Raw genomic sequence first — 24,277 nt, 5'->3', positions numbered from 1 at the left:
GAATAATAGACCAGCATCTGGTCACTCTAGGGGGACTCTCAGAGAGCTATAGGATTAGAGTGTGCCTAACTGGAAGAGAGGGAGCAGGGCCTGTGTTGCCCGTGGCCCCTGGAGTTGGAGAGCTGACCCCAGCAGGCACAGACATGCCTGCCTCACGCTAAGGGCAGGTAGTAATGAGGAGCTTTGCAATCCTGGGAACCCCCGGGGAAGCGTGACTCAGTTTTTTAAAAACTCTTCCTCATACATCAGGCTCTCTAACCCATTTATTATTTTTGTTGCTCTCCTTTGGACTCTCTCCAATTTATCCACATCCTTCCTGAAGTGCGGTGCCCAGAACACACCGCACTCAAGCTGCGGCCTCACCAGTGTCGAGTCAAGTGGGACAATTACCTCCCATGTCTTACAAATGATACTCCTGTTAATGTACCCTAGAATATTAGCCTTTTTTGCAACTGCATCACAGTTTTGACTCATTCAATTCGTGACCTACTGTAACCCCCAGAATTCTTTTTTTGAAGTTGTGCATTTAATTTTTCCTTCCCAACTGTAGTAGTTGTCACTTCTCTTTACTGAATTTCATCTTGTTGATTTTATACACATTCTTCAATTTGTCAAGGTCATTTTCAGTTCTAGTCCCATCCTCCAAAGTGCTTGCAACCCCTCTAGGCTTGATGTCATCTGCAAATTTTAGAAGCATACTCTCCACTCCATTATCCACGTAACTGATGAAAATACTGAATAGTACCAGACCCAGTGGGAACCCACTAGAAATGCCCTCCCAGTTTGACAGCAAACTTCGGACAACTACCTCTGAGTATGGTCTTTCAACCAGCTGTGCACCTTACACTAATTTTATCTAGACCACATTTCCCTAGTTTGCTTATGAGAATGTCAAAAGCCTTAAAAAAATAAAGATAAACAACATCTACTTCTTCCCCCTATCTACTAGGCCAGTAACCCTGTCAAAGGAGGAAATTAGGTGGTTTGGCATGATTAGTTCTTGAAAAATCCTTGCTGGCTATTCCTTATAACTCTACTATCCCTCTGGGTACTTACAAACTGATTGTTTCATAATTGGTTTCAGTATCTTTCCAGGTAGCGAAGGTAGGATGACTGGTGCATAAATGTCCCCCACACAGCATCTGTGTTTCCCTTTTTAAACATATGCCTACTTCCCTACCCCTCAAAAATATCAGTCACTGAAAGCATTTACTTTTGTGACATAACATCCTAGGTATGTGACACAAAATGCAATGGCAGATTGCCTGGCATGGCTTATTTGAGGTAATGCTATTGTCTGGGATGCCACTGTTTGTGACCCAGATAAAGAAGTAAAAAAGTTTCTCTTCTTGTCAATCAAAATGGAGTCCTAGCTTTATCTTCACATTGACTTTATCGGTACAAGTAAATATAGGCATCATAAGAGGTCACATTATATACCATGTCATGTTATATATTTGCACTAAGCAACAACATTTCTGATTCCCTTTAAATAATGACAGATAGCTTCCTACCTGAGCCTAGTGATACCATCAGTGTGCACAAGTAGTCATTGGGACTGGTGAGTAGTGACCCTGACATCTGTGCTATTTGTCACCTTGTCCCATGTCAAGTCAGTGAGACCAGGAAATAAAAACCAGTCTCTTACCAGCTCTCACATGCATCACATCTTTATAGCATACTCGACTATACACATATTGTAACAGTAGAGGTAATAATTAAAAAAGAACATTTAAAACACAGAACAGTAATAACTATCACAATGAAGTGCCCTGGGGGCAAAAAGCGATCTCTTTTCAAAGAGAAAAAATATAATGATTTACAAAATTGTAGTTTGCAAAGTTTTCCAGAAGAATATTTTTAAATCAGTTTAAGCTACTGGAGCAAAGAAACACTACTGGAAGTTGTGAAGTACAAACTTTCCTACTCCCAAGAGACTGACATCACCCACTTTTTAGCAGTCGTCAGTTAGCTTCCTTTGCTCTACATTAGACTCAATGGCCACGTTTTTTTTTGTTTTTATTTTTTAAAAAGCATCTAATGTCAGGCTTCTAAGTCTGGTTTAGGGACCTAAACAAGGGGATTGATTTTCAGAAGAAATGAACACTAAGCAGTTCTCTCTGATGTCATAAAGGCTCTTCTGATTGTGCAGTTGAAGCAATCACTAAATAGTCGTTATTCTAACTTTCCTCCAAAGCAACGCTTTCATGCAAAACACAATGAATGAGTTTTCATTAAACAAGTATTAATTCTTAGCTAGCTGTAGACTTCCTGGAATTATAATGAATTATTGTAAGAGACTGTAACAAAGCTTGTGATAAAACTTAATTTCATCATATTCTAACAAAAACAATTAACAGTGGGTACAGTGGCATCTTTCTAAACTAAACTGCCCCAGAGGAGGAGCACTTGTTGCACCTTAGAGACTAACAAATTTATTTGTGCATAAGCTTTTGTGGGCTAAAACCCACTTCATCAGATGCATAGAGTGGAAAATACATTAGGTGTGTGTGTGTGTGTATATATATATATATATACACACATATACACACACACACACACACACACACCATGAAAAGATGGGTGTTGCCATACTAACTCTAACGAGACAAATCAATTAAGGTGGGCTATTATCAGCAGGAGAAAAAAACCTTTCATAGTGATAATCAGGATGGCCCATTTCAAACAGTTGACAAGAAGGCAGGAGTGAAAGTAGAAATAGGGACTTACCGGTATGGGGCTGGGGTGGGGCTGGCTCTGGCCCCTGGAAGGGGCAGGGCCTCGGCAGAAGGGGCGGGGATGGGATGGTAAGAGCCAGCCCCAGACTGCCCTGTACCAGTAAGTGCCCTCCCCCTCCCCCGCCAGGGTAGCAGCGGCAGCTGGAGGCTCCAGCAGCAGTTTAAAGGGCCCAGGGCTCAGCTGCTGCTATGGCTCTGGCCCTTTAAACCGCTGCCAGAGCCCCTGGCTGCTGCTGCTTCCCCAGGGGCTCTGGCAGCAGGGCTCTGGGGGATATTCAAAGAGCCCAGGGCTCCCCTGCCTCTACTGCCCCGGGCCCTTTAAATAGCCAGAGCCCTGGGAGCAGCAGCAGCTGGGAGCTCCAGCAGCAATTTAAAGGGCCGAGGCCGCAGAGGCAGTGGGAGCCCCGGGCCCTTTAAATAGCGCCCGGAGCCCCACCGCTACTCCAGGGCTCTGGGGGCTAGTTAAATGGCCCAGGACCCCCCTGCTTCTACTGGCCCATTAAATAGCCCCCAGAGCCCTGGGGTAGTGGCGGCGGGGCTCCCAAGGCTATTTAAAGGGCCCAGGGCAGTAGAGGCAGCAGGAGCCACAGCCCTTTAAATAACTCTGGGAGCCCCGCTGCCACTACCCCAGGGTTCCAGCAGCAGGGCTATGGCGGCAATTTAAAGGGACTGGGGCTCCAGCTGCCGCTGGGATCCCAAGCCCTTTAAATTGCTGTCTGGGGAAGCCAGGCCACCTTGGTACAGTGCACTGGCTCTTGCTGATATGCTGTACAGGGGCATACTGGCTTACTTTCACCTCTACAAGAAGGTGTGAGTAACAGAAGGGGGGAAAATTAGCATGGGGAAATAGTTTTTAGTTTGTGTAATGACCCATCCACTCCTACTCTTTATTCAAGCCTAATTTAATGGTGTCCAGTTTGCTAATTGACATACAGACCTAAAGTCACAATTCTTCAACAAAAAACTTCAAGAACAGACTCCAATGAGAAACTGTGGAACTGGAATTAATTTGCAAACTGGACACCATTAAATTAGGCTTGAATAAAGACTGGGAGTGGATGAGTCATTACACAAACTAAAAACTATTTCCCCATGCTAATTTCCCCCCTACTGTTACTCATACCTTCTTGTCAACTGTTTGAAATGAGCCATCTTGATCATCACTACAAAATATTTTTTTCTCCTGCTGATAATAGTCCACCTTAATTGATTATTCTCATTATAGTTGGTATGGCAACACCCATTTTTTTCATATTCTCTGTGTGTGTGTGTATATCTATATCTATATCTATATCTATATATATCTATCTTCCTACAGTATTTTCCACTGCATTCATCCGATGAAGTGGGTTTTAGCCCATGAAAGCTTATGCTCAAATAAATTTGTTAGTCTCTAAGGTGCCACAAGTACTCGTTCTTTTTGCTGATACAGACACACAGCTACCACTCAAACTTGTCCCCGACAGGTGTACCCCATGGACATACATTATAAACTTCCTTTCCACCAGTCACCATGAGTAAAGGGTGGCAAAGCCTTAGCTGTAGACAAACTATAGTCACCCAACATCTATGAATCACTTGGATAATGAAATATATGAGAACTCAAACTATGTTAGCTACATGACATTGTACAAACTTATCTCTAACACAGTCCCAACCACACACAAAAATGGGTTGGGCAACTGGCACAAGCAAGTGTTACAACAGATTCCATTTATTTATTGCTGAAATACTACAGTGAGGCAAGGTCCTCAGTGACCACTACAATGAAGAACTATATCAAAGAATATATAGATGACCTTGTTATTTTTAAAAATTATTATAACTCAGTAACTTCCTGAAAAGACTATTATATTTAAATGAGAAAGAGAAGGAGAGAGCACACACAAGGAAAAGAATTCCTCCAGCAATGTTAAAGACCAGTAGTTAACAATGATATTTAACCATCTTCTTTGCTGACACTTTAAACTAGCTGCCAGATGCAGGTATATTCCACTGTTGAATCTAGTCTCAAATCATTTTTCCTCCATGTGCATGTCTATATAACATTACAGAAAAGTGACTTACTTGGGAATGATTGCTAGAGGTCTCAATTTTCTCTTGAGATCTGTCTCTTGCTAGTTTGGCAGCTTCTTTTACATCCTGGAATTTCTCTGCAAACTGCAGAATACATGAAGGATATTTATTAAAATCATTTAGGACACATTAATTGTTCAGAATAGTATCTTTATATGGTTTCTTTGTAGTCCACAAAACCCCATGACCATACAATCGCTTATGGGAATTTTAAAATTTTAGATATGAAACATTAAGTGTGTGCTCGATTTGAATTAGAAACAGATTCCCTTACAAGGGATGGCAGTCACTGTTTTGAAAACAGGGCAATATCTCCATAGTTTCTTTAGAAATTACTAATAAAAGTCTGGGGGGAAAAGTGAATGTGTTTTTTTTAAAATGTTCATCATCTATTAAAGTTTGAGGATAAAAGATGTAGGTTTAGATTAAGGGTTATCAAATGTCTTTTGTTCTGAAGGGAAAGGCAATTGAAGGAAAGAATATAAAAGAGCTTGAGACACGTTTGGGGGATTGAGGACAGGGTGTCATAAAGGAACAGGAAGGTGAAATTAAGGTAACCCCTGCGAATGTGGGAGCAAATGGCCTCTCTCTTAAAAGTTTCATCATCTTTTGGCTGATAAAAATAAAGATATTAGACAATGTTTGAATACATAAAAGCTTTGGATGTTTCTGTTCACATAACATCTTAATTCAAATCCTCAGGGAAAAATGCAGTAAAGGTTCTATAGTTAAATCTAAAGATGGGATTTTCAAAACCAAGTTCCAGTAGGCTTTGTTCTTCTGAATTACCTTGGTGCTTTTGAAAGGCCCATCCTAAAGCCTTATAAATAAAAGGCCTCATTCTGCTATTTTGGTCTTATATGCAAACCCCAATCATTAACACAACCATTTAATTTTGTGGGCCCTGCCCCAAAAAACACAGTTGCAAGAAGTGGGGAAGGGAGGCATTTAAATAAAAAGTCTTCAGTATGAGGGAGGGTGTCTGTAACACTTTGACTGTGTCTTTCACTTCTACCAAAGGCAGTTCAAACTTACATGAATTTACTGTGGAAAAATTTCTAATATTGGAAAGGGAAGACAACATGACACCTGCTCAACGGTCAGCCATATTTCCTTCCAGACAGTTATATTTCCCTCCCTAAATAGCATCCAAGATATAGAAGCCACATTTTATTACTTCAGTGTAGCTCATTCTCCCTCCTTCCAATATTGATTTTTTTAAAATCATCTGAATAGATCAATTTATTAAGCACCTCTCCACTGAAACAACTGGGCATGGCAAAGCGATGGTTGAGAATATATATAATGGAAAAAAACGGTAAATAACTAAAACACACAAACATTCAAATGTGATAAAAACTACACTTACACTAAAATCTAGGAACAGAAGAGAAATTATATGCGAGAAAGGGACAAGGGAAGTGTTAGCAGGGAGGAAAAGAGTTGTCACTATAAAAATATATCTTGAAAAGAAAGATGTTTAAAGGATGGGAGGGATGGACTGAGAGGGATTACAAGGAGGGAGTACCAAAGGGAAAACTCAGTCATCTGTGAAGTACAATGGTGAAATCCCTAAAAAGCGGTGTCAAAACAAAAAGTACCCCTCAGGAAGAAGGTTAAAAGAGGCACAAATATGGCCACAGACTACACCCCTAATAAAACCACATGATTGAACTCTTCAAAATTATATCAAGTCTATCCAAAGGCATTACAATGGTTAACATTCAGCACTTTTATCACACATTCCATCCAAAGATCTCAAAGTTCTTGCACACATTCATGAATTCAGTCACATGACAACTCTATCAGGTGGATAAGTATTGTCACCACAAATTTACAAGAATGATAGCTGAAGCAGAGAGAGATATGATTTGTTCAAGACCACACAGAGATTTGATATATGCTTCAGCAGCTGACACATTTACTGTGGGGTTCTTACACCTTTCTCTGGTACTGTCCATTGTCAGAGACAAGATACTGGACTATCCTGAACAACATCACATTACATATACACATTCTATTTTATTTATTTATAGACACACACACACACACACACACACACACACACACACGGAGATTGCTGCTAGAACATTGGAAGATCATTAGTTTTATCAATTACCATAATTCAGCTCTTACGCAAGCCTAGAAAAAACTGCATCAGTAGTTAACACATTATATAAAACACACACACATAGTGGAAATTACCATTAAACATATGTCATCGTAGGATTCCATTGGATGGGCACGCATGTGCTTAAAGCCAAGGGGAATTTCAGATATAATATAGAAAGAGTTGTGAATATGATCTGTGAAGGTACATATGAAAATACTGAACTACAGAGTCCAGCCACGTTCAAGTGGAGTTGCATATGAAAAGAGTTTACTATTTGACGGAACACACAGGTAGTATATATATGATTCGACTATATCTGTAGACCTATAAAACTCACTGAATACAACTGCACTATGTTTTGTCCTTGAGTTATGAAACCCCGACCTTTCTAGGTAAAATACATTTTATGTTGCAGCTGTTGTTAGACCAAAACATCTATAACAAGATTATTTCTAGCACATTGTGTCAAAAATAAGCTCCAGACTTGGGTATCTTTAAGTCAGCATACAGTTAATATTGTTGTATTGAGCCACTCTCTTACAATAAATCTGTATCAAAATTCCCATGAGTCTAAGTGCACTAGAAAGAGAGATGAAAAACTGGAAAAAAGTAATCTTTCAAAATTGATTTCTGAAACTATCTTCATAATGGACACAGATGACCACTCTGAAAAATAATGCGTGCTCTGAAGAGAACATTTTCCACAGTTCCATATAAAAACGTGTGAATATATGAAACACCCTCTCCCCATTCTTTAAAATATATTCAACAATGATCTCAGTCTAGTTGTATGATTTTTAGTCAAGGCTAAAGTTTACTAATAAATTTTATTTAAATAAATGTGCTTCTAGCAGCAAAGACCAACAAAGGAATTGTCCGCCAACTTAAAGGAACATCTTCACTTTAAAAACAGTCACATTTCTGAATTATTTTTACCCGCTATTGTGGCTAGAGTTAAAGTTTATTGTAACTGAAATTATAATGAAAAATATTCTCTATTTGTTCAGTTTGTTACTTTATGCATTTGTTAGCATTCAGTGCATAAACAGTTTTGCTGTTTCCTCGTTAGAATGTCTTTTTTCTGCCTAATTTATACCTGTTGGATTCCACTAAACAATCTCTCCTTTTCACTGTTTGATAGGTGCACTTAGCTCTTGTGAGAAATAAAAGACTTACACCTGACTGTTCTTCTAACTATGTAGCCACTGTAGTGGCAGACTAAACTTCTGCACCATTTCCAGTGCCAATTGCTACATCAGCAACAGACAAGACATTTCTGAGGGAGGTTACAGAGTGTCTGTGGAACTTCTGTGGCATTGGTAACACATGTATACCCAGTCCATTGTCGGCTGCAGAATCACAGGGATCCTATTTTCTGAGAATTGTTAATATATTATGCCCCCTGACCACTGCCCATTGGTATTAAAACCTGTGTGTCACTTCTGTGATCTGGACAGGCCATGAGTCATTAAACCAGCATAACAGCTGGTTGCTTTTAACGTGTACTTTTTAATTAAAATGGTTAATTGTAAGCTTAGGAAGATCCTACTAAATATATTTTAAACAAAGAAATGTAAGTAGTGAGTGAGATTTTCTAGAGGGTAGAGACAATGTTTAGTAATTTAAAATCTTTCAAAAAGTTGCCTCATTCCTCATCTACACGCTTCTTTTCCCCTACTGCCACTGCTGTAGCTATTTCAAATGAACTCCTAAATTAGCAAAGAAAGGGGAGGAGGTAGAAGGTAATCATTGCTGCAGGTTTGAAAGTACATTTCAGAGCCAGCCCCAGCTTCTGCAGCCAGTTATGAATTATACATGACATCTCACAGCACTCCAGCAAACTGTGGGCACAGGCTGCATTAAAAGGAAGGATTTGTTGCTACCAAATCTTGACAAGTGTTTTTGGTCTTGGGCAGGAGTAGCATACAAATGCTATAGTTGGTTATGAATCTCCTCTACTGATATTTAATGGGGAATTGAACATGCTAATAGGTGTCTCATAATATGAATTATTTGAAAGTCACTTGAATCTGCAGATAGTCATCCACAGAAATATGTATTTTCGTAGATATTATGTTTTACATGTTTAGGTTTTACATTTCTGGTGTTATGTTTTATTCCTCCTAAGTACAAGTTGCGCCAGTGCCAGAGCTATAAAGCAGCTGCCCCCTCCCCCCCCCCCCCGCCCGGATCCCCCAACCAGTCTCATTTATATTTAATTGCCAGCTCATTTTGCAGGAAGCTCTTGGAAACTAGGCTGCATGAAATTTGCCATTTATGTTTTGTGAATGAGTTAAGATAATGGCTCACAATTAATGAGTGGCTCATCATTCTGGCGATTCTCTTTGCTATACCAGTTCAGGTACGCCATGTCACGTCTCTATCATCAAATGGATTGGCAGAGAATTTAGGAGAAACAGCAAAGAATTCAATTAAAAAAGCTCTGGTGGGCAGAAGAAAGCCATTGCTAAAATATCACAACACACCTCACTATGTTTCTTTATGAAGATCAGCAGCTTAGAGACTACCAGGCTGAAGGCAAACACCTATTGCCAATAAGCTGCTTAGGCAAACAATTAACCCCGAAGTAGTTACAAGAGAGCTGTATGTCAGGAAACAGGAACTGAAGCAGCCCTACAATAAGAACAAAGTTATGCAGATGGCAAGAATATCAAATTCCAAACAAACTAGCTGGCAACTTACACCAAAGCAACAATTACACTATCCACCCCAAGCTCATATAACATAATCCATGCCTGGAAACCTCTCTTACAGAAGGACAGGGCTAGCTCCAGGGTTTTTGCAACCCCAAGTGGAAAAAAAAAAAAAAAAGGAAGTTGCGATCGGTGGCTGCTCCACCACTCCACTTTCTTCTTTGGCAGAAATTTGGTGGCAGGTCCTTCCCTCTGAGAGGGACTGAGGGACCTGCCGCTGAATTGCCGCAAAGAGCCCGAGTTGCCGCCCCTTCCCCTTGGCCGCCCCAAGCACCTGCTTGCTCAGCTGGTGTCTGGAGCCGGCCTGCAGAAGGAACAAAAGATGGCTAAACAAAAGCAGAGAACAATTATTCTGTTTTATGACAGCTAACTTAAGTCGGTGGCCACTGATAGGGTTGCCAACGTCTAATTATATAAAACGGAACTCTTGCCCTGCCCCCAGTCCCCACCCCTGTTCACTCCACACACACACACACACACACACACACACACACACACACACACACACACGTCGCTCACTCTCACTCACTTTCACTGGGCTGGGGCAGGAGGTTGAAGTGCAGGAGGGGATGAGGGCTTTGGGTGGAAGTGCAGGCTATGGGGGTGGGGACCTGAAATTAGGGGTTCAGGAGGAGGTGTGAGCTCTGGCATGCTGGAGGGGGCTGAGGCCTAGGTCAGGGGGCTGGGGTGCAGAAGAGGGTTCAGGGTGCAGGCTCCAGCTGGGCGGTGCTAACCTCAGGCTGCTCCCGGAAGCAGCTGGCTTGACCAGCTCCTAGACAGAGGAGCCGGGGGCTATGTGCGCTTCTCTTGCCCGCAGGTGCCACCTCCGCAGCTACCTTTGGCCCTGATTCCCAGCCAATGCGAGCTGCGGAGCTGGTGCTCAGGGCAGAGGCAGTGCTCGGAGCCCCCTGGCCACACCTGTGGCTAGGAGCCAGACAGGCTAGCTGCTTCTGGGAGCCACGCAGAGCCAAGGCAGGCAGGGAGCCTGCTTTAGCCCCGCTGCACCGCCAACTGGCCTTTTAGTGGCCCGATCAGCATTACTGACCAGAGCCACCAGGGTTCCTGTTCAACTGGGCATTCTGGTGAAAACCTGGATGCCTGGCAACCCTAGACACTGATCCCTGTCATGTGACAGGTTTATTAAAAACCTTTGTAACTGTGGACTATTGTCAGGAGATTGGGACCACGAAATAAACAGTTTCTTATCAGTGCTCTCCTGTCACCCCTTTATGACAAGGTCCACATGCAAAAAAGTGTACATGCAGGGGAGTATGGGCATTTTAACATCTTGCAGCATGTTTCCTCCCACATCTTCCACTTGATATATCTGCTAGTCTCTCTCTCTTGGAAATATAACGCTAGTACTTTGCTGATCCCTTTGCTTACTTGCTCGCTTTGGAGTACCCCATTTTCATCCTTAAAGTACTGGACAGCTGCTGTGGGACATCTGTTAGAGAGCAGTCTGGTGCGTAATATGCCTGACTTGTTCCCCAATTTGTAGAGACTTTTTTTTTTTAAATTGTTGTCAGTCCTTCTAATGCTATTTTCACATTCTTAATTTCTCTAAGTCTACACTGTTAGACACATGGCTTCTGTAAAATTTCTTACTCTAACTCTTCCCAGTTTCGCCAATGTCTTTTTTTCCCCTATACCTATGGCATGAGATAGTATGTCTCCTTATCACTGCTTTAAAGGCTTCCCATCTAGTTCCCCAGGTATATCCTGTGAGCTATTGTCCTTAATATAATCATCAATGTGGTTTTCAATTTCACTTACAAAGTCTGTGTCTTTTAACACTATATTACTGAACCTCCAGCTTTTCTTTATCCTGAACTGGACTTTATTTTCACGAAGACAGGAATAGGGTCAGAGATACTCCATTCTAATATTAAGGTTTCATGTTGGAAACCTTTTGATATTAAAATTAAATCTATTCTAGTATCTGTTTTCGGCAGTTTCAGAGAAAAAAAGTCAAGTCCAAATCTCCATTGTGTCCTGTCCTTTATGTCCTAGTTCCAGCATTTGAGCTCCTTTAGCTGGACTTTGTCTCGTTGGTAGTTTATCCCACATTGTGGTCAGACAGCTATTGAAGTCACCTACCACTATTACCTTTGAATTCTGGACCATTGCAATCACTCCAAAATTATTTCTGAAGAAAGGTATATTCCTTACTTGGTGCATAATTGTTACGTTTGCCCTCTGCACATCCAACAACCACCTCATCTGACTTCTAGATAGGTTTTAATCCTTTTACATTCCCATTCTACTTAATGCACACACCCCTCTCTTATGGGAGCTGAAAGATATTCCATGGTACACATTCCTTTTAAGATTGATTCTTTTGTTTTGAGGTAAGTTTCCTGAAGCATTGCCACAGATATGTTCTCTTTTTTTTAAAGCAGATAATATTTTTTCATTTTACTGGATGGTGTAGTCCTGTAACATTCCAGGAGAACCAGATTGTTACCAGGACACTTTTCTAGTCACCCCAAGAGCAAAAACAATTTTGCATGAACATTTTTGCAAATGTGAAATATTTGCAAAAAAATGCAATGGTGTGGAAAATGCATGAACTCAGTAAGACCAATTTAATAAAAATAAGTTAATGTAGAATTCAGTCACCCAATTGACTAAAAGTAAACACGTTACATCCAACAGGCTTTTCCTTTCCCTATAATAGTCAGTCTTTGCTGTTTCAGACCCAAGAAGCAGCTTTTAAAATTTCAACTCTAGTACTTCTCAGACCAAAACATGCAAGAAGACAGAGGGAGATTAATGGAGACTGTTTGGAATGCCCAAGGACATGATATTTGGTTAACTGATAAAACGGTGCCAATAAAGGCTGAGTGTGCATGCTTAAAACATCAACTATGTGTTAGATAAGTACCTTCTTTTATTGTGCGAACAAACATTCTGGTTGCTTGACTTGCATTTGCAAAGTATTAATTGAATCACTGCAAGAGCGTATTGTTTACATTACTAGTTATTGATTACCAGAGTTGGCTGGACATTTTACAAGCCTTCATTGTAAACAAGCCCTGTTCTTGTGACAAGTGACATGGGGGAGCTAGAACTACAATCCTCAGCCTTCTGTTCCAAAAGCACAGGCCTACACCAGCTGAGATAAAGAACTTTCCTTTATAGTCACTTGTAAAGTCCCCTTAACATCAAAGGGCCAGCCACTATGGGTCAAATTCACTCATCAACATCCAAGCCAGTTCACAGCTACACTACATCCAAGGCCATGTGTACTTCATAGGAAGGCAATTTTGGATTCTAGATAAGCCTGTTAGTTGGATGTCACTGCTAAAATGATAGAGACTTCACTGCAACATCGATATAGAGCTAAGCATGCATAGGAAGCCTAACTTTGGCATTTTCTGACATTTTAGTGTTTCACTTTGTATCCTTCATGTTCTTTTAATGTAGTTTTTGTATAAAATTAGCACACAGTCTAGGAAAAGAGATGCTAAAAAACTGCTTACACTGTATTTGAGAACATCTAAAAAATTAAGCTTAAAAATCTCATAGCCTTTTGTTTTTATAGAGTGGGATAAGAGATCAAATTAAAATGTATCCTTGTATCAGTGAACTTTGTAACCTTCACTGAGGCTCTATAAGCAACCACTGGATAGTTAAGAGTTTACCAACTTGCATGCAGAGAAGGAGAGATAGTTAACGAGCTGCCAAGAAATTCAGTTTGTGAGACTCCCACCAGATTGGTACTGACAGTGCAGCAGTTCCTTAATTCACAAGAACCACAACTGGTGTTTCAGAAATAAAATGAGCCCAGTTACCTTTGTCAGCTGCTGTTCGGAGGAAAAACCCAAACCAAACACAGTGTTTGCTCTGCTGTCCGCCCACTGACCAAACTTCTGCGATGTTTTCGTAAAGGTCATATTAGGTGTGATTGTGCTGTTTATAATCACCTGTTTTAAAAAAATTTAAAAAATAATTAGATACAAAAGCAACATCTGAAATGCATATTCTAGCAACAACATTATTCAGAAAGATTAGCAGGTTCTCAGTCTAAATTTGGAGTTTGCAATAGGCATGAAGGATTTTACCTACTTATGAAATATTTTAATACCTTGACTGACACTTGATTCAGATGCTCAATAACTTTTTATTTAAAAAAAAATGCCATTGTAGTCCCACAGCTTACTACTCCTGCACTACTTCATTGACATCAGAATTCTGTCATCATCAAAGAGGAAGTAGATTACTTTAGCAAGGTGAAAACGAGTGAAAATGTTTTTCTTCTGTAGATGAGAGAATCCAAATCCACTACTATTAAAAGAGAGCTCACAGAGAGAGCATCAGGAAAATGCTTCCTTTGAGGAGCTGAAATACTGATTGAATGCTGGCCTGGCAATGCTGAGAGTTACAGGATAAATCTTTGGACACAAAAATAATTCATACAAGGAAAATATATAAAATTAGTCCCTGCAATTTCTATACGAACGTTACAGACTCCAGACAGAAGTGTCTTCTTTCTGTTCTCCTCTCTTGCTAACTTCATTTTGTTTGGATTTTCTCTGCAATCTTCCAATTTCCAGGGAGATCTTTTGACCCACGTATTTTACCATATTTTGTTTTGTTTTATCATCTTCTTTGTAAATGGCTATATTTGTAAATAAATGTATTTATTAGATGCTCCCATAAAACTTTCAGTAAACATTACAATAAATCGCCAGTCAAAAAGACTTCTACATACATTATTAACAGCTTTCAACACCTTGCGTGAGAGCCAGGTGCATCCAAGGCCAAGAGTTCTGGGATGAAGGGCAGTGCCTTCGTTGGGAACTCACAGAAGCACTTGCATTTTTAGCATTTCATAGGCACTAGGAACTTAATTATTCTCTGCTTAGCACCTTGGGTAGCCATTTACCTACTTAGCACATGTATAAATGACCACACAAGGAGCTAGGCAGGGGAAAGTCAGGCACTAGAGATGGGAAGGATGCACTTTGTAGGGATTGTTTCTCTCTCTCTCACACACACACACAATTTTGATTGTCATTTTTCTCTCTCCTTTCCCACCTTGTTTTTCTCCTCCCCACCATTTCTGAACTATTCTCTCTCTCGTCTTTCTGTTTTCCCCCCTGCTCCCTGTCCTTCCTTGTCCCCTTCTTCTCAATGACTCTCTTACCGTTTTTTCCTCCATCTGCAAGCATGCTCACTGCCCCACTGGTTCTTCTCTCATTCCTCCTTTGTCCTGGCTGCCTCTGTCACTGCAGTGGAACCACTCCTGCAGCATCTGATCCCCGTTGCTTTAGCATCTGGCCAGAGCAGGCCTACGGTGACCAGAGAGCAAGTGCGAAAAATCGGGACGGGGGTGGGGAGTAATAGGAGCCTATATCAGAAAACGACCCAAAAATCAGGACTGTCCCTATAAAATCGAGACACCTGGTCACCCTAAGTAGGCCACAGAACGCCAATCAGTAAAGCATTCTCCACAGGTAGGCAGAGCAAGGAACTGCCTTCTTATCAGCGCTCTGCTCCCCACTATGTCACTTCAGACAGACATGGCAAGCTGATCCAGAGGTGCTGCGGGAGTTAACTCCAGAGAAGGGAGCCCCAAATGAGCAGCACAGCCATGCTTAATTGCGGGACTGTCCCAGGTGATCTGGGAGACTTCTGAACTGTAGCATCAGTACTGTAGATAATCATATCTTCAGGAAACAGATTCTGCCTCTCTTGCTTATTTTATTAGTACCTTACTCCACAAGTTAATACCACAGTAAGCAATGGGGTGTGTCATGAAATAAGGCACTATTGGACAGGAGGAAAGCTATCAGAATCAGCCCTCAAAGAGGGATCTGGTAAAGAATGTACTGGAGCTGGCATAAAATACCATCTTACTACACAGGTTTAGAGACATATCAGTTCATTAGCACAGATCTTAATCATGTGGTTGCAAAAAGAAAATATAGTTATGTCTAAAGACTTTTTCCCCCTTGAAAATGTATCTGTATATCATGGTCTTTTAGTAGAAGAGCTTTCTTTAGCAACATGCACCATTGTGTCTAATATGCAAATTATGCGCTAATTAAGCTATATCTGCAGGACACTTTAATTAACACGATCAGGAAGTATCCTGGCAACACCATCTACGATGTATTTCAAGCAGATTTTTTTTCTAAACTATAATTTACATTGAGCAAAAAGTGTTTTATGCAATTCACAACATGATTCTTCCTCCTCCCCTACTCTCTTAAGTTTTATGACCTTGCCACTAGTGCTATTTTTTTCTTATAATCCATTCAGCTTTACTCTTTCCCTCTTTCTACTATTTCCTCTTCTGAATACATACCATAATGCTTTGTGATATGCATAGATATATTTATTACCTTATTTCATGGCATGCAATATGCGACAAAATTAATTTAAAAAAAATCAGTGCACAGCGATACAGATCCAAATAGCAACCAAACACAAACGTCCTTGACAATATTCTCCTGTGTTTTGACAAACGTACTAAAATAGACCGGGGGAAGGGGGATGCTACTCTTCTGAGGCTTTTTGTTTTGTTTTAGAAGAATCAGAATGGCAGAGGCAGTGGCTGATATACATAGTATGTAACTGATCTTTCACACAAGATTTTTTTGAATGACTGACTCAGAGGTCCAAATATAAACAGAGATTCCAGATATACTCTTCTCTATCACAGAAGTAGCAAAGGAAACAGAAGCTGCAATTCAAAAGAAAATCCAAGTGTAATGAGAGATATTCAAGCCTTTACATCTCAATGCAAAGAAAAACAAAACCCTAAAGATTTTAGTTAAGTGATCTACATAACTAATTGTCAATGCAACAGGAATATGACATCTTGATGAGATGATACTGAATAGGACCATCTGAAAGCCACGAAAACCACCATTTATAAACTCATGGGAAACACACCTCTACCTCAATATAACACCACCCGACATAACACGAATTTGGATATAACACTGTAAAGCAGCGCTCCGGTGGGGTGGGGCTGCATGCTCCGGCAAATCAAATCAAGTTCGATATAACGCGGTTTCACATATAACACTACGATTTTTTGGATCCTGAGGACAGCGTTATATCGAGGTAGAGGTGCACTTTTTAAAAAAAATAAAATATTTATGCTAAGTGGTTAAACCAACTGCAAATGAAATCAAGCTTTTTCAGTTATAGAACTTACTTCAGAATTTAGAAAGGCTCAACATTTCCCAGGCTTTCAAGTGATTAAAACTATTCTTTGAATCCGAATCTGCATCTTAAACTGGACTCCCACCGGAAAATAATAAAATGGCAGCCACCACTGACAGACAACGGCCCCACTCACTGGACAGAAACTGAAAGAGCAATAAAATATTTCAAACAGCTACGTTGAAAAGGTCCTTCGATAAATATTTACATTTCCTAGAACTACAAAGCTAGATGTATCATGTATGATAATGTGCAATACGCTATAAAGGGACTAAGACAGTATGAGTTGTAGACAAGTAAAAACACCTGCTTGGGAAAGGAAGTGAAAAACGTCAGGTGCTATCCATTAAACATGGCAAAGGTTCGCTTTTTTGGCAGCCAAAATGCAAGGAAATGTTGCACCGCGATCAGAAATCTTCCAAGAAACTGACAGGTCATCTATTTGTAATAAGCTGCAATTAAGAAACTACGAGGGAGCTGGCTCTAACTGTTACACCCTAGTCTGCCAATCAGTTACTTAACTAAGATTTCCTTTTGCGCACAGGAAAGAAAGAGAATAAAAGGTGTAAGAGACTAAACTAGAGGTGGCACTAAATTGGTTCACAGAAGTTAGGGGGCCATTTTAACCATATCTACAATATTTTACTACCTGCCTGTTCTGCCTACCAATCTCTATCTAGTCAGGGACAAACAGGGGAAGGATTCTGATGGAAAAACAATGAGGCAAAGTCCACTTTTGAAGAGACTGCTATGTTAAAGCATCTAAGAATACTCAGCCTACAGGTTCACTCGATTATCTGAACATTCTTCCATCTGTTTTTTTGAAAGCAGAGATGCTATTACCTGTAAAGAACTATCTAGTGTGCTATGGATATGAAGGGAGTATACTTAGAACACACATACACACGAACGAGAGGAAGCAGGCACAAGGCCTTATTATGTATTCACAAATACTCCTAACAGCTCCGTCTCAGTGTCCCTGCATTACTAGTTTGCTTAGAGCAAGAGTAGTTGTGTCCAAACTGTTCGGCCACTACACTAATAGCACGCAATGCACAGCTGGACCAACATTTTCTATATTCATTTTTTATCTCTATTGGAAAAACAGATTTAAAAGACAGTTAATTTTATCGGGTTTTGAAATAAAAGTGGGAACTGGAATTTGAATGTTACATGCAGGAGGGAAACTGTGTTTACTTAAGATGTTGCTCACTAAAATAACTTCATGAGATAGCCAGCTTTTTTTTCATGTAGTTCACAAAGGAGCAGCAGCCATGTAATAGTGCTCCAATATTACTTGGTATCATACAATAAAATATATCATAGGACACAATTTCGAACAGCAGACAACCCTGAACTATCACTCTTTTTATTCTTTTTGCATTGAATAGGTTTGTTAGGAGAAGAGAGTCAAAAATCTCTTAAATCCAAATATTGTAGCTAATAGCTGCAGTATCATTTAGTTGAACAAAAAACTAACAAGTTAAAAAAAATCCACAACCCTGGAAAATCCTGTCGTTTAATATTCAGAGATGAAAAACACTTCTAATTTCTATGTTTCTGTAGCCTATAAATATTTGAAGACTGTAAGCACTAAGAATAGAAAAGACAGAGACACAAAAGGCTGCAAGAAAGAATAAAAGGTGCACATTAAAAAGAGAAATTTAGGATGAATATCATGAAAAATCTTTCTGACCATTAGCTCCATTAGTCAGTAAAACAGTCTCCGAAGGGAAGTGATGGAAACATTGTTGCTTGGGTCTCAAAGCTAAATTATAAACTAGATAAGCAAATTCACTTCAAAAAAAATTCTGCAATGGACAGAATAATCTGACAGGATTTTTCGATCTGTAACTTCCTGGATCTGTTGTTCTAATTCTGTAAGAAAAGATGACCCAGCAAATCCAACAGACACGTAATAATTTTGGATTTGGGCTGCACTAATATAATACAAGCACTAGATGCAATTATTACCGTGCCAGAAACTTGAATAATCTTTCGACCTTTAATCCAGAATTGAAGGTTCAATGGTCATACAGCTCTTGGCAGAATAATCTAATCAAATATGATCAAGACCAGAGAGAGAGTTTTCCTTAGAAACAGGGCAGAGGAGAAAGTAATGTAATAAGCACCTTAAAGAATAAAACTCATTTATCACACAAACTAAGATCTGTATATGTAGTAAAAGAAAGAAAAGCTTTTTACTGTCATCTATACTAAGTGTATCATAGAACAACAGGGCTGGAAGGGACCTCAAGAGGTCATCTAGTCCAACCCCCTGCTCAAAGCAGGACCAATTCCCAACTAAATCATCTCAGCCAGGGCTTTGTCAAGCCTGACCATAAAAACTTCTAAGGAAGGAGATTCCGCACCTCCCTAGGTAACCCAGTCCAGTGCTTCACCACCCTCCTAGTTAAAAATATTTTTTTCCTAATATCCAACACAAACCTCCTCCACTGCAACTTAAGACCATTACTCCTTGTTCTGTCATCTGCTACCACTGAGAGCAGTCTAGATCCATCCTCTTTGGAACTCCCTTTCTGATAACTGAAAACAGCTATCAAATACCCACTTCTGCAGATTAAATAATCCCAGTTCCCTCAGCCTCTCCTCAAAAGTCATGTGCTCCAGCACCCTAATCATTTTTGCTGCCCTCCACTGGACTCTCTCCAATTTTTCCACATCCTTCTTGTAGTGTGGGGCCTAAAACTGGACACAGTACTCCAGATGAGGCCTCACCAATGTCAAATAGAGAGGAAGGATCACATCCCTCGAATTGCTGGCAATGCTCCTACTTATACAGCCCCAAATGCCGTTAATCTTCTTGGCAACGAGGGCACACTATCAACTCATATCCTGCTTCTCATCCACTGTAACCGCTAGGTCCTTTTCTGCGGAACTGCTGCCTAGCCATTCGGTCCCTAGTCTGTAGCAGTACATGGGATTCTTCCATCCTAAGTGCAGGACTCTGCACTTGTCCTTGCTGAACTTCGTCAGATTTCTTTTGGCCCAATCCTCTAATTTGTCTAGGTCCCTCTGTATCCTATCCCTGCCCTTCAGCGTATCTACCACTCCTCCCAGTTTAGTGTCATCCGCAAACTTGCTGAGGGTGCAATCCACGCCATCCTCCAGATCATTAATGAAGATATTGAATAAAACCACCGACTATAGGGGCACTCCACTTAATACTGGCTCCCAACTAGACATGGAGCCATTGATCATTACTCACTGAGCCTGATGATCTAGCCAGCTTTCTATCCATTTTATAGTGCATTCATCCAGCCCACACTTCTTTAACTTGCCAGCAAGAATACTGTGGGAGTCCATAGCAAATGCTTTGCTAAAGTCAAGGAATAACATGTCCACTGCTTTCCCCTCATCCACAGAGATAGTTATCTCCCCATAGAAGGCGATTAGGTTAGTCAGGCATGACCCTTAGTGAATCCATGCTGACTGTTCCTGATCACTTTCCTCTCCTCGAAATGCTTCAAAATTGATTCCTTTAGAACCTGGCCAATGATTTTTCCAGGCACTGAGGTAAGGCTGACTGGTCTATAGTTCCCCGGATGCTCCTTCTTCCCTTTTTTAAAGATGGACACTACATTAGCCTTTTTCCAGTCATTCAGGACCTCCCTCGATTGCCATGAGTTTTCAAAGATAATGCACAATGGCTCTGCAATCACATCCACCAACTCCTTTAGCACCATCAGGTGCAGCGCATCTGGCCCCATGGACTTGAGCTTTTCTGGCTTTTCTAAATAGTCCTGAACCACTTCTTTCTCCACAGAGGGCTGGTCACCTCCTCCCCATGCTGTGCTGCCCAGTGCAGTAGTCTGGGACTGACCTTGTTTGTGAAGACAGAGGCAAAAAAAGCATTGAGTACATTAGCTTTTTCCACATCCTCTGTCACTATCGAAAGTTATTATATTGATAGTATATATAGTGTATTGATAGTTATTGTTCCTGAAATGTCTATATAAAACAATTTATATTAATTGGACCTCCTTCAGCAAAAGAGAAAACCCTAATGGATACCCTGTATAATAAAAATAATTAAAAAAATATGATGCAACCCATCTCGGTGCAAGCTTAGTGCTACAGTGCCCAGATAGCAAGTTCTCAAAGTCATGTTTGACTCTAGATACTTTAACAGAATGGCCTGAAAAAGGGAATGTTTGTTGGATAAAAGTTAACATAAATATGCTGGAAACTACAAAGACACATATACAACAGATGACATCCAAGCCTTCATTCAGAGAGACTCAGCCAAATAAGTAAATAGTACAGGCTCTACAAAAAAGCATAAACATGTAGAAAGAGAGAGAGAAACTATGGGTGATGTAATTTGTCAAAATGCTTGTGAGATGCATATAGACATTTTTTAAAAAGTTGTAGGACTTTGGCATCTAAGAAGTCTGAGGTCTGTGTGACAGAAATGCATTGGGCAAAAAGTGGCTCTCTTGATTCATAGATGTATTACTCATGTACAACTTGCAGAACAGGTTCAAAAATGCCACTGTACTTTCCAAAAGCAAGGCTAAAGGAAAAAAATTAAGAGATATTTGTGAGTTGCTCATTACAGTGTGTATTGTCACCATTTCACAAGGTCATGGATAGAGCAGAGGATTTAAAAACAGCACAAATGTCAGTTAGATGAATATCAACAGACTGGAGCTAAGGGATCTTTGGGATTTAGTTTTCTTTAGGTTGGCATGGTGCTGAACACATGCCCTGTGGCATCAGCCGTTGCTTGCCAGATGAGCACTCCCCATTGCACCTATCTAAACAAGGGAGGAGTAAAGATCTCAGAGGCTCAACTCCCAAAGGAAGAGGAAAAAGAACCCAGCAGGACCTTGGCAGAGTGATAGGCATACCTATAGGGTGGGGCAACTCACAAGCAGGACATATTCCAATACAATAATATTTCCTATACACAAGAACTTTCCACAAGAATATCTGCCAGGTCTGAATAACATCCAATTCACCTGCTCCACCCAAGGGCTTGTCTACATGTGGAAACTCAATGGAATAACTGCTGCAAAGTAGCTAGTCCTTTAGCCAGTATACTTTGGAAGTCGATTAAACTAAACTGGAAAAAGGCACTAAGAGTACCCACACAGGAGTTAACACAGAATACCTATTGCATTTTAAATTCATATGCTTGGTCTGGAATAATTTCCTCACATGGACTGTAGGCCTGGTTTGACATGAGTAATTGGACATGGGGGGCAGGGCGGAAGGCTTATTTTTTGGGAGACAGGATTAGGCAGCTGAATGGATCAGCAGGCCGAAAATAGAATGTCTGTAAAAGGTATGATAAGAGGAAACACCCAGGGAACAATTTACAATGGCTAAGATAAGCCTGGAACATAAACTGAGGTAAAGAGTAAGCTGTGCATGGACAGAGCCTGCTGTACAGGTTCTTACAAAGAGACCAACCCAATCCAAAAATATGTGATGCAATGTATGGCAGATGCAAAGTAATGTGTAAATGTATATAAAGGGAGAGGTCTGCTGTGTAACTTTGGATGTTTGGTACGCCCTGTTCCCGCCCCTATGCTTGAGCCTGACCAACTCAGCGTAGCTTTCCTGTATGCCAAATAAGGAACCACGGTGATGAGACTGGAGTCAAACTGAGCTCCTGCAGAACCAAGTGGAAGAGGTCTCCGAGGAATCCTAACATGGACACGCCCTAAATAATGAAGCCACAGTAACTGACCATTAAGTATGCCATTAATTACCTAAACAAGCTACTAATAATTTATCAATTTCTCTCTCAAAGGTGTGAAGCTGAATGTGTGTGTCCCGCCTCAACTGAAATTTCATTTCTCCAGCCCTCTAGGTTGCATGTCTGCAATCGGGGCAAGTCTCAAGGCTTGTCTAGATGGTGGGGTAACATACTCTACAGCGCTTTACCTCACCAATTAGACAAGCACTCAGTCTGAAAACCAAATGAAAAAGGGAAAGAAATAGCCATTCCTCTGGATGCAGGTAGGTTCTGTGTCATAAAGAAATGAAAACCAGAAGTACTTGCTATCCTGTATGTGAAGATTAGGCAGGAATTAATATGTAGGGAAATTCCCTCTCTCCCTTCAAATGTTCAGTAATTTCCTTCTGCATTTTCTGTGTCTGTCCTATATTTCTGCAGTTTGTATTACCATTTTATAAAGATGTTACATCATATTTAACTCATTTGGCAGCTTCAAGACCTACATACACTGTCTTTTCCCTAGGACTTTCACCAGTAAACCACTAGGAAGAAGAATATGGTGCTAGGCTCTCCACACGAGAAGAAGGATCTTAGAAGGTATTCATGCACAAAAAAATTAAAAGGGAAAATGTGGGGGAAGAAGTGTATCACTTGCCCATGGTATTGGCAAAGTGTTCCAAAAATTCAAATTTCAAAGTGAGGAACATTGCCTATCTTAGCATGGCACCTAAGCCTAGAACGCTTTCAGTCTTTTCAAATAAAAAACAAAGTCATAGCTAACAAATTCATTTTGGCACATGCATGTTGATTGCCACCAATAAGCAGCTTCTCTACAGCTATGTAATGCTGGATCATCTCCCTGCCAGTCTTACAAAGCCAGTCATATTGAATATCTAGAGTATTCTTCCTTGTCTATAGTCCACCAAAATATATATTTTAAAAAAGCTTTGTTAATCAAGACTGCTATAAAAAGAAACAGAGCACAGGAGTAGAGCAAAGAAACACAATCCAACAGCAACTAAGGAGTCAGAAATTGAGAACAGTACTCTGGCTCAAGCAGTGAGCCTGTGATGCAGGCAGATTAATTACAGTTGTTATAATCGCTACCAGTGAATGTGATCAAGTTTTCTTTTCACCCTTTCTGCAAAGTCTTTGTGGGAGAAGCATCTAAAAATTGAGTGCTGCTACACCCTGAGAAATACAATCTGAAACACCCATTCACTGGAAATTGAACGTAGCTGCTGTGTGCATGCATTAGTCTTGATTCATCTGCACAACCTGCCATGTACCATTTGCTTTAATTTGGATGAGTTGAAGATAAGGATGTATTAAATATGGATAGGTCACAATTCAAAGAAGAGCTTTGTAATTCCTCTTTCTTCATGTTCCTCTTTGCTCCTCTACATCACTTACACATGACTGAGGGGCTCAGAGCATTGGTGGGACAATACTTGAGACCAGATCTGATTTTATCACCAGATAATTAGTTACAGGGGCTGAACAAGAGACCCACATTTTAGCCCCATGTATCTGGCAAGGCTGGTTATTTGCGGGGACTTCTGTTGTACGTGAAACTAACCCGGCAGGTTTGGTATTTCAACACTGATCATTCTTCACATCCCTTTGCCTTATGAATCTACCTTGCATCCAGCCAAAACAGTCAAGTTGAGTGATGGGAGTGTGTTTTTAAACCCCAAGTTAAAACAAATCAAACAAAACCCACATATGATTTACATTTGGAAAT

General features: G+C 40.5%; 1 protein-coding gene across 2 annotated transcripts in view; it reads right to left on the bottom strand.

Annotated features, from left to right (window-relative positions):
* The window catches only part of HOMER2 (homer scaffold protein 2), a 120,040-nt gene that overhangs the window by 35,396 nt on the left and 60,367 nt on the right, over positions 1–24,277 (bottom strand). For both annotated transcript variants that reach the window (XM_030578596.1, XM_030578597.1), the window contains exons 3-4: positions 13,439–13,570; positions 4,806–4,898 (exon numbers count right to left, since the gene is read on the bottom strand). In XM_030578596.1, the coding sequence (XP_030434456.1) occupies positions 4,806–4,898; positions 13,439–13,570 (225 nt within the window). The remainder of the gene's footprint in view (positions 1–4,805; positions 4,899–13,438; positions 13,571–24,277) is intronic.

The sequence above is a fragment of the Gopherus evgoodei genome, chromosome 10 (genome assembly GCF_007399415.2).
Source record: "Gopherus evgoodei ecotype Sinaloan lineage chromosome 10, rGopEvg1_v1.p, whole genome shotgun sequence".
Lineage (NCBI taxonomy): Eukaryota > Metazoa > Chordata > Testudines > Testudinidae > Gopherus > Gopherus evgoodei.
This window is presented reverse-complemented; position numbering and strand designations above follow the sequence as displayed.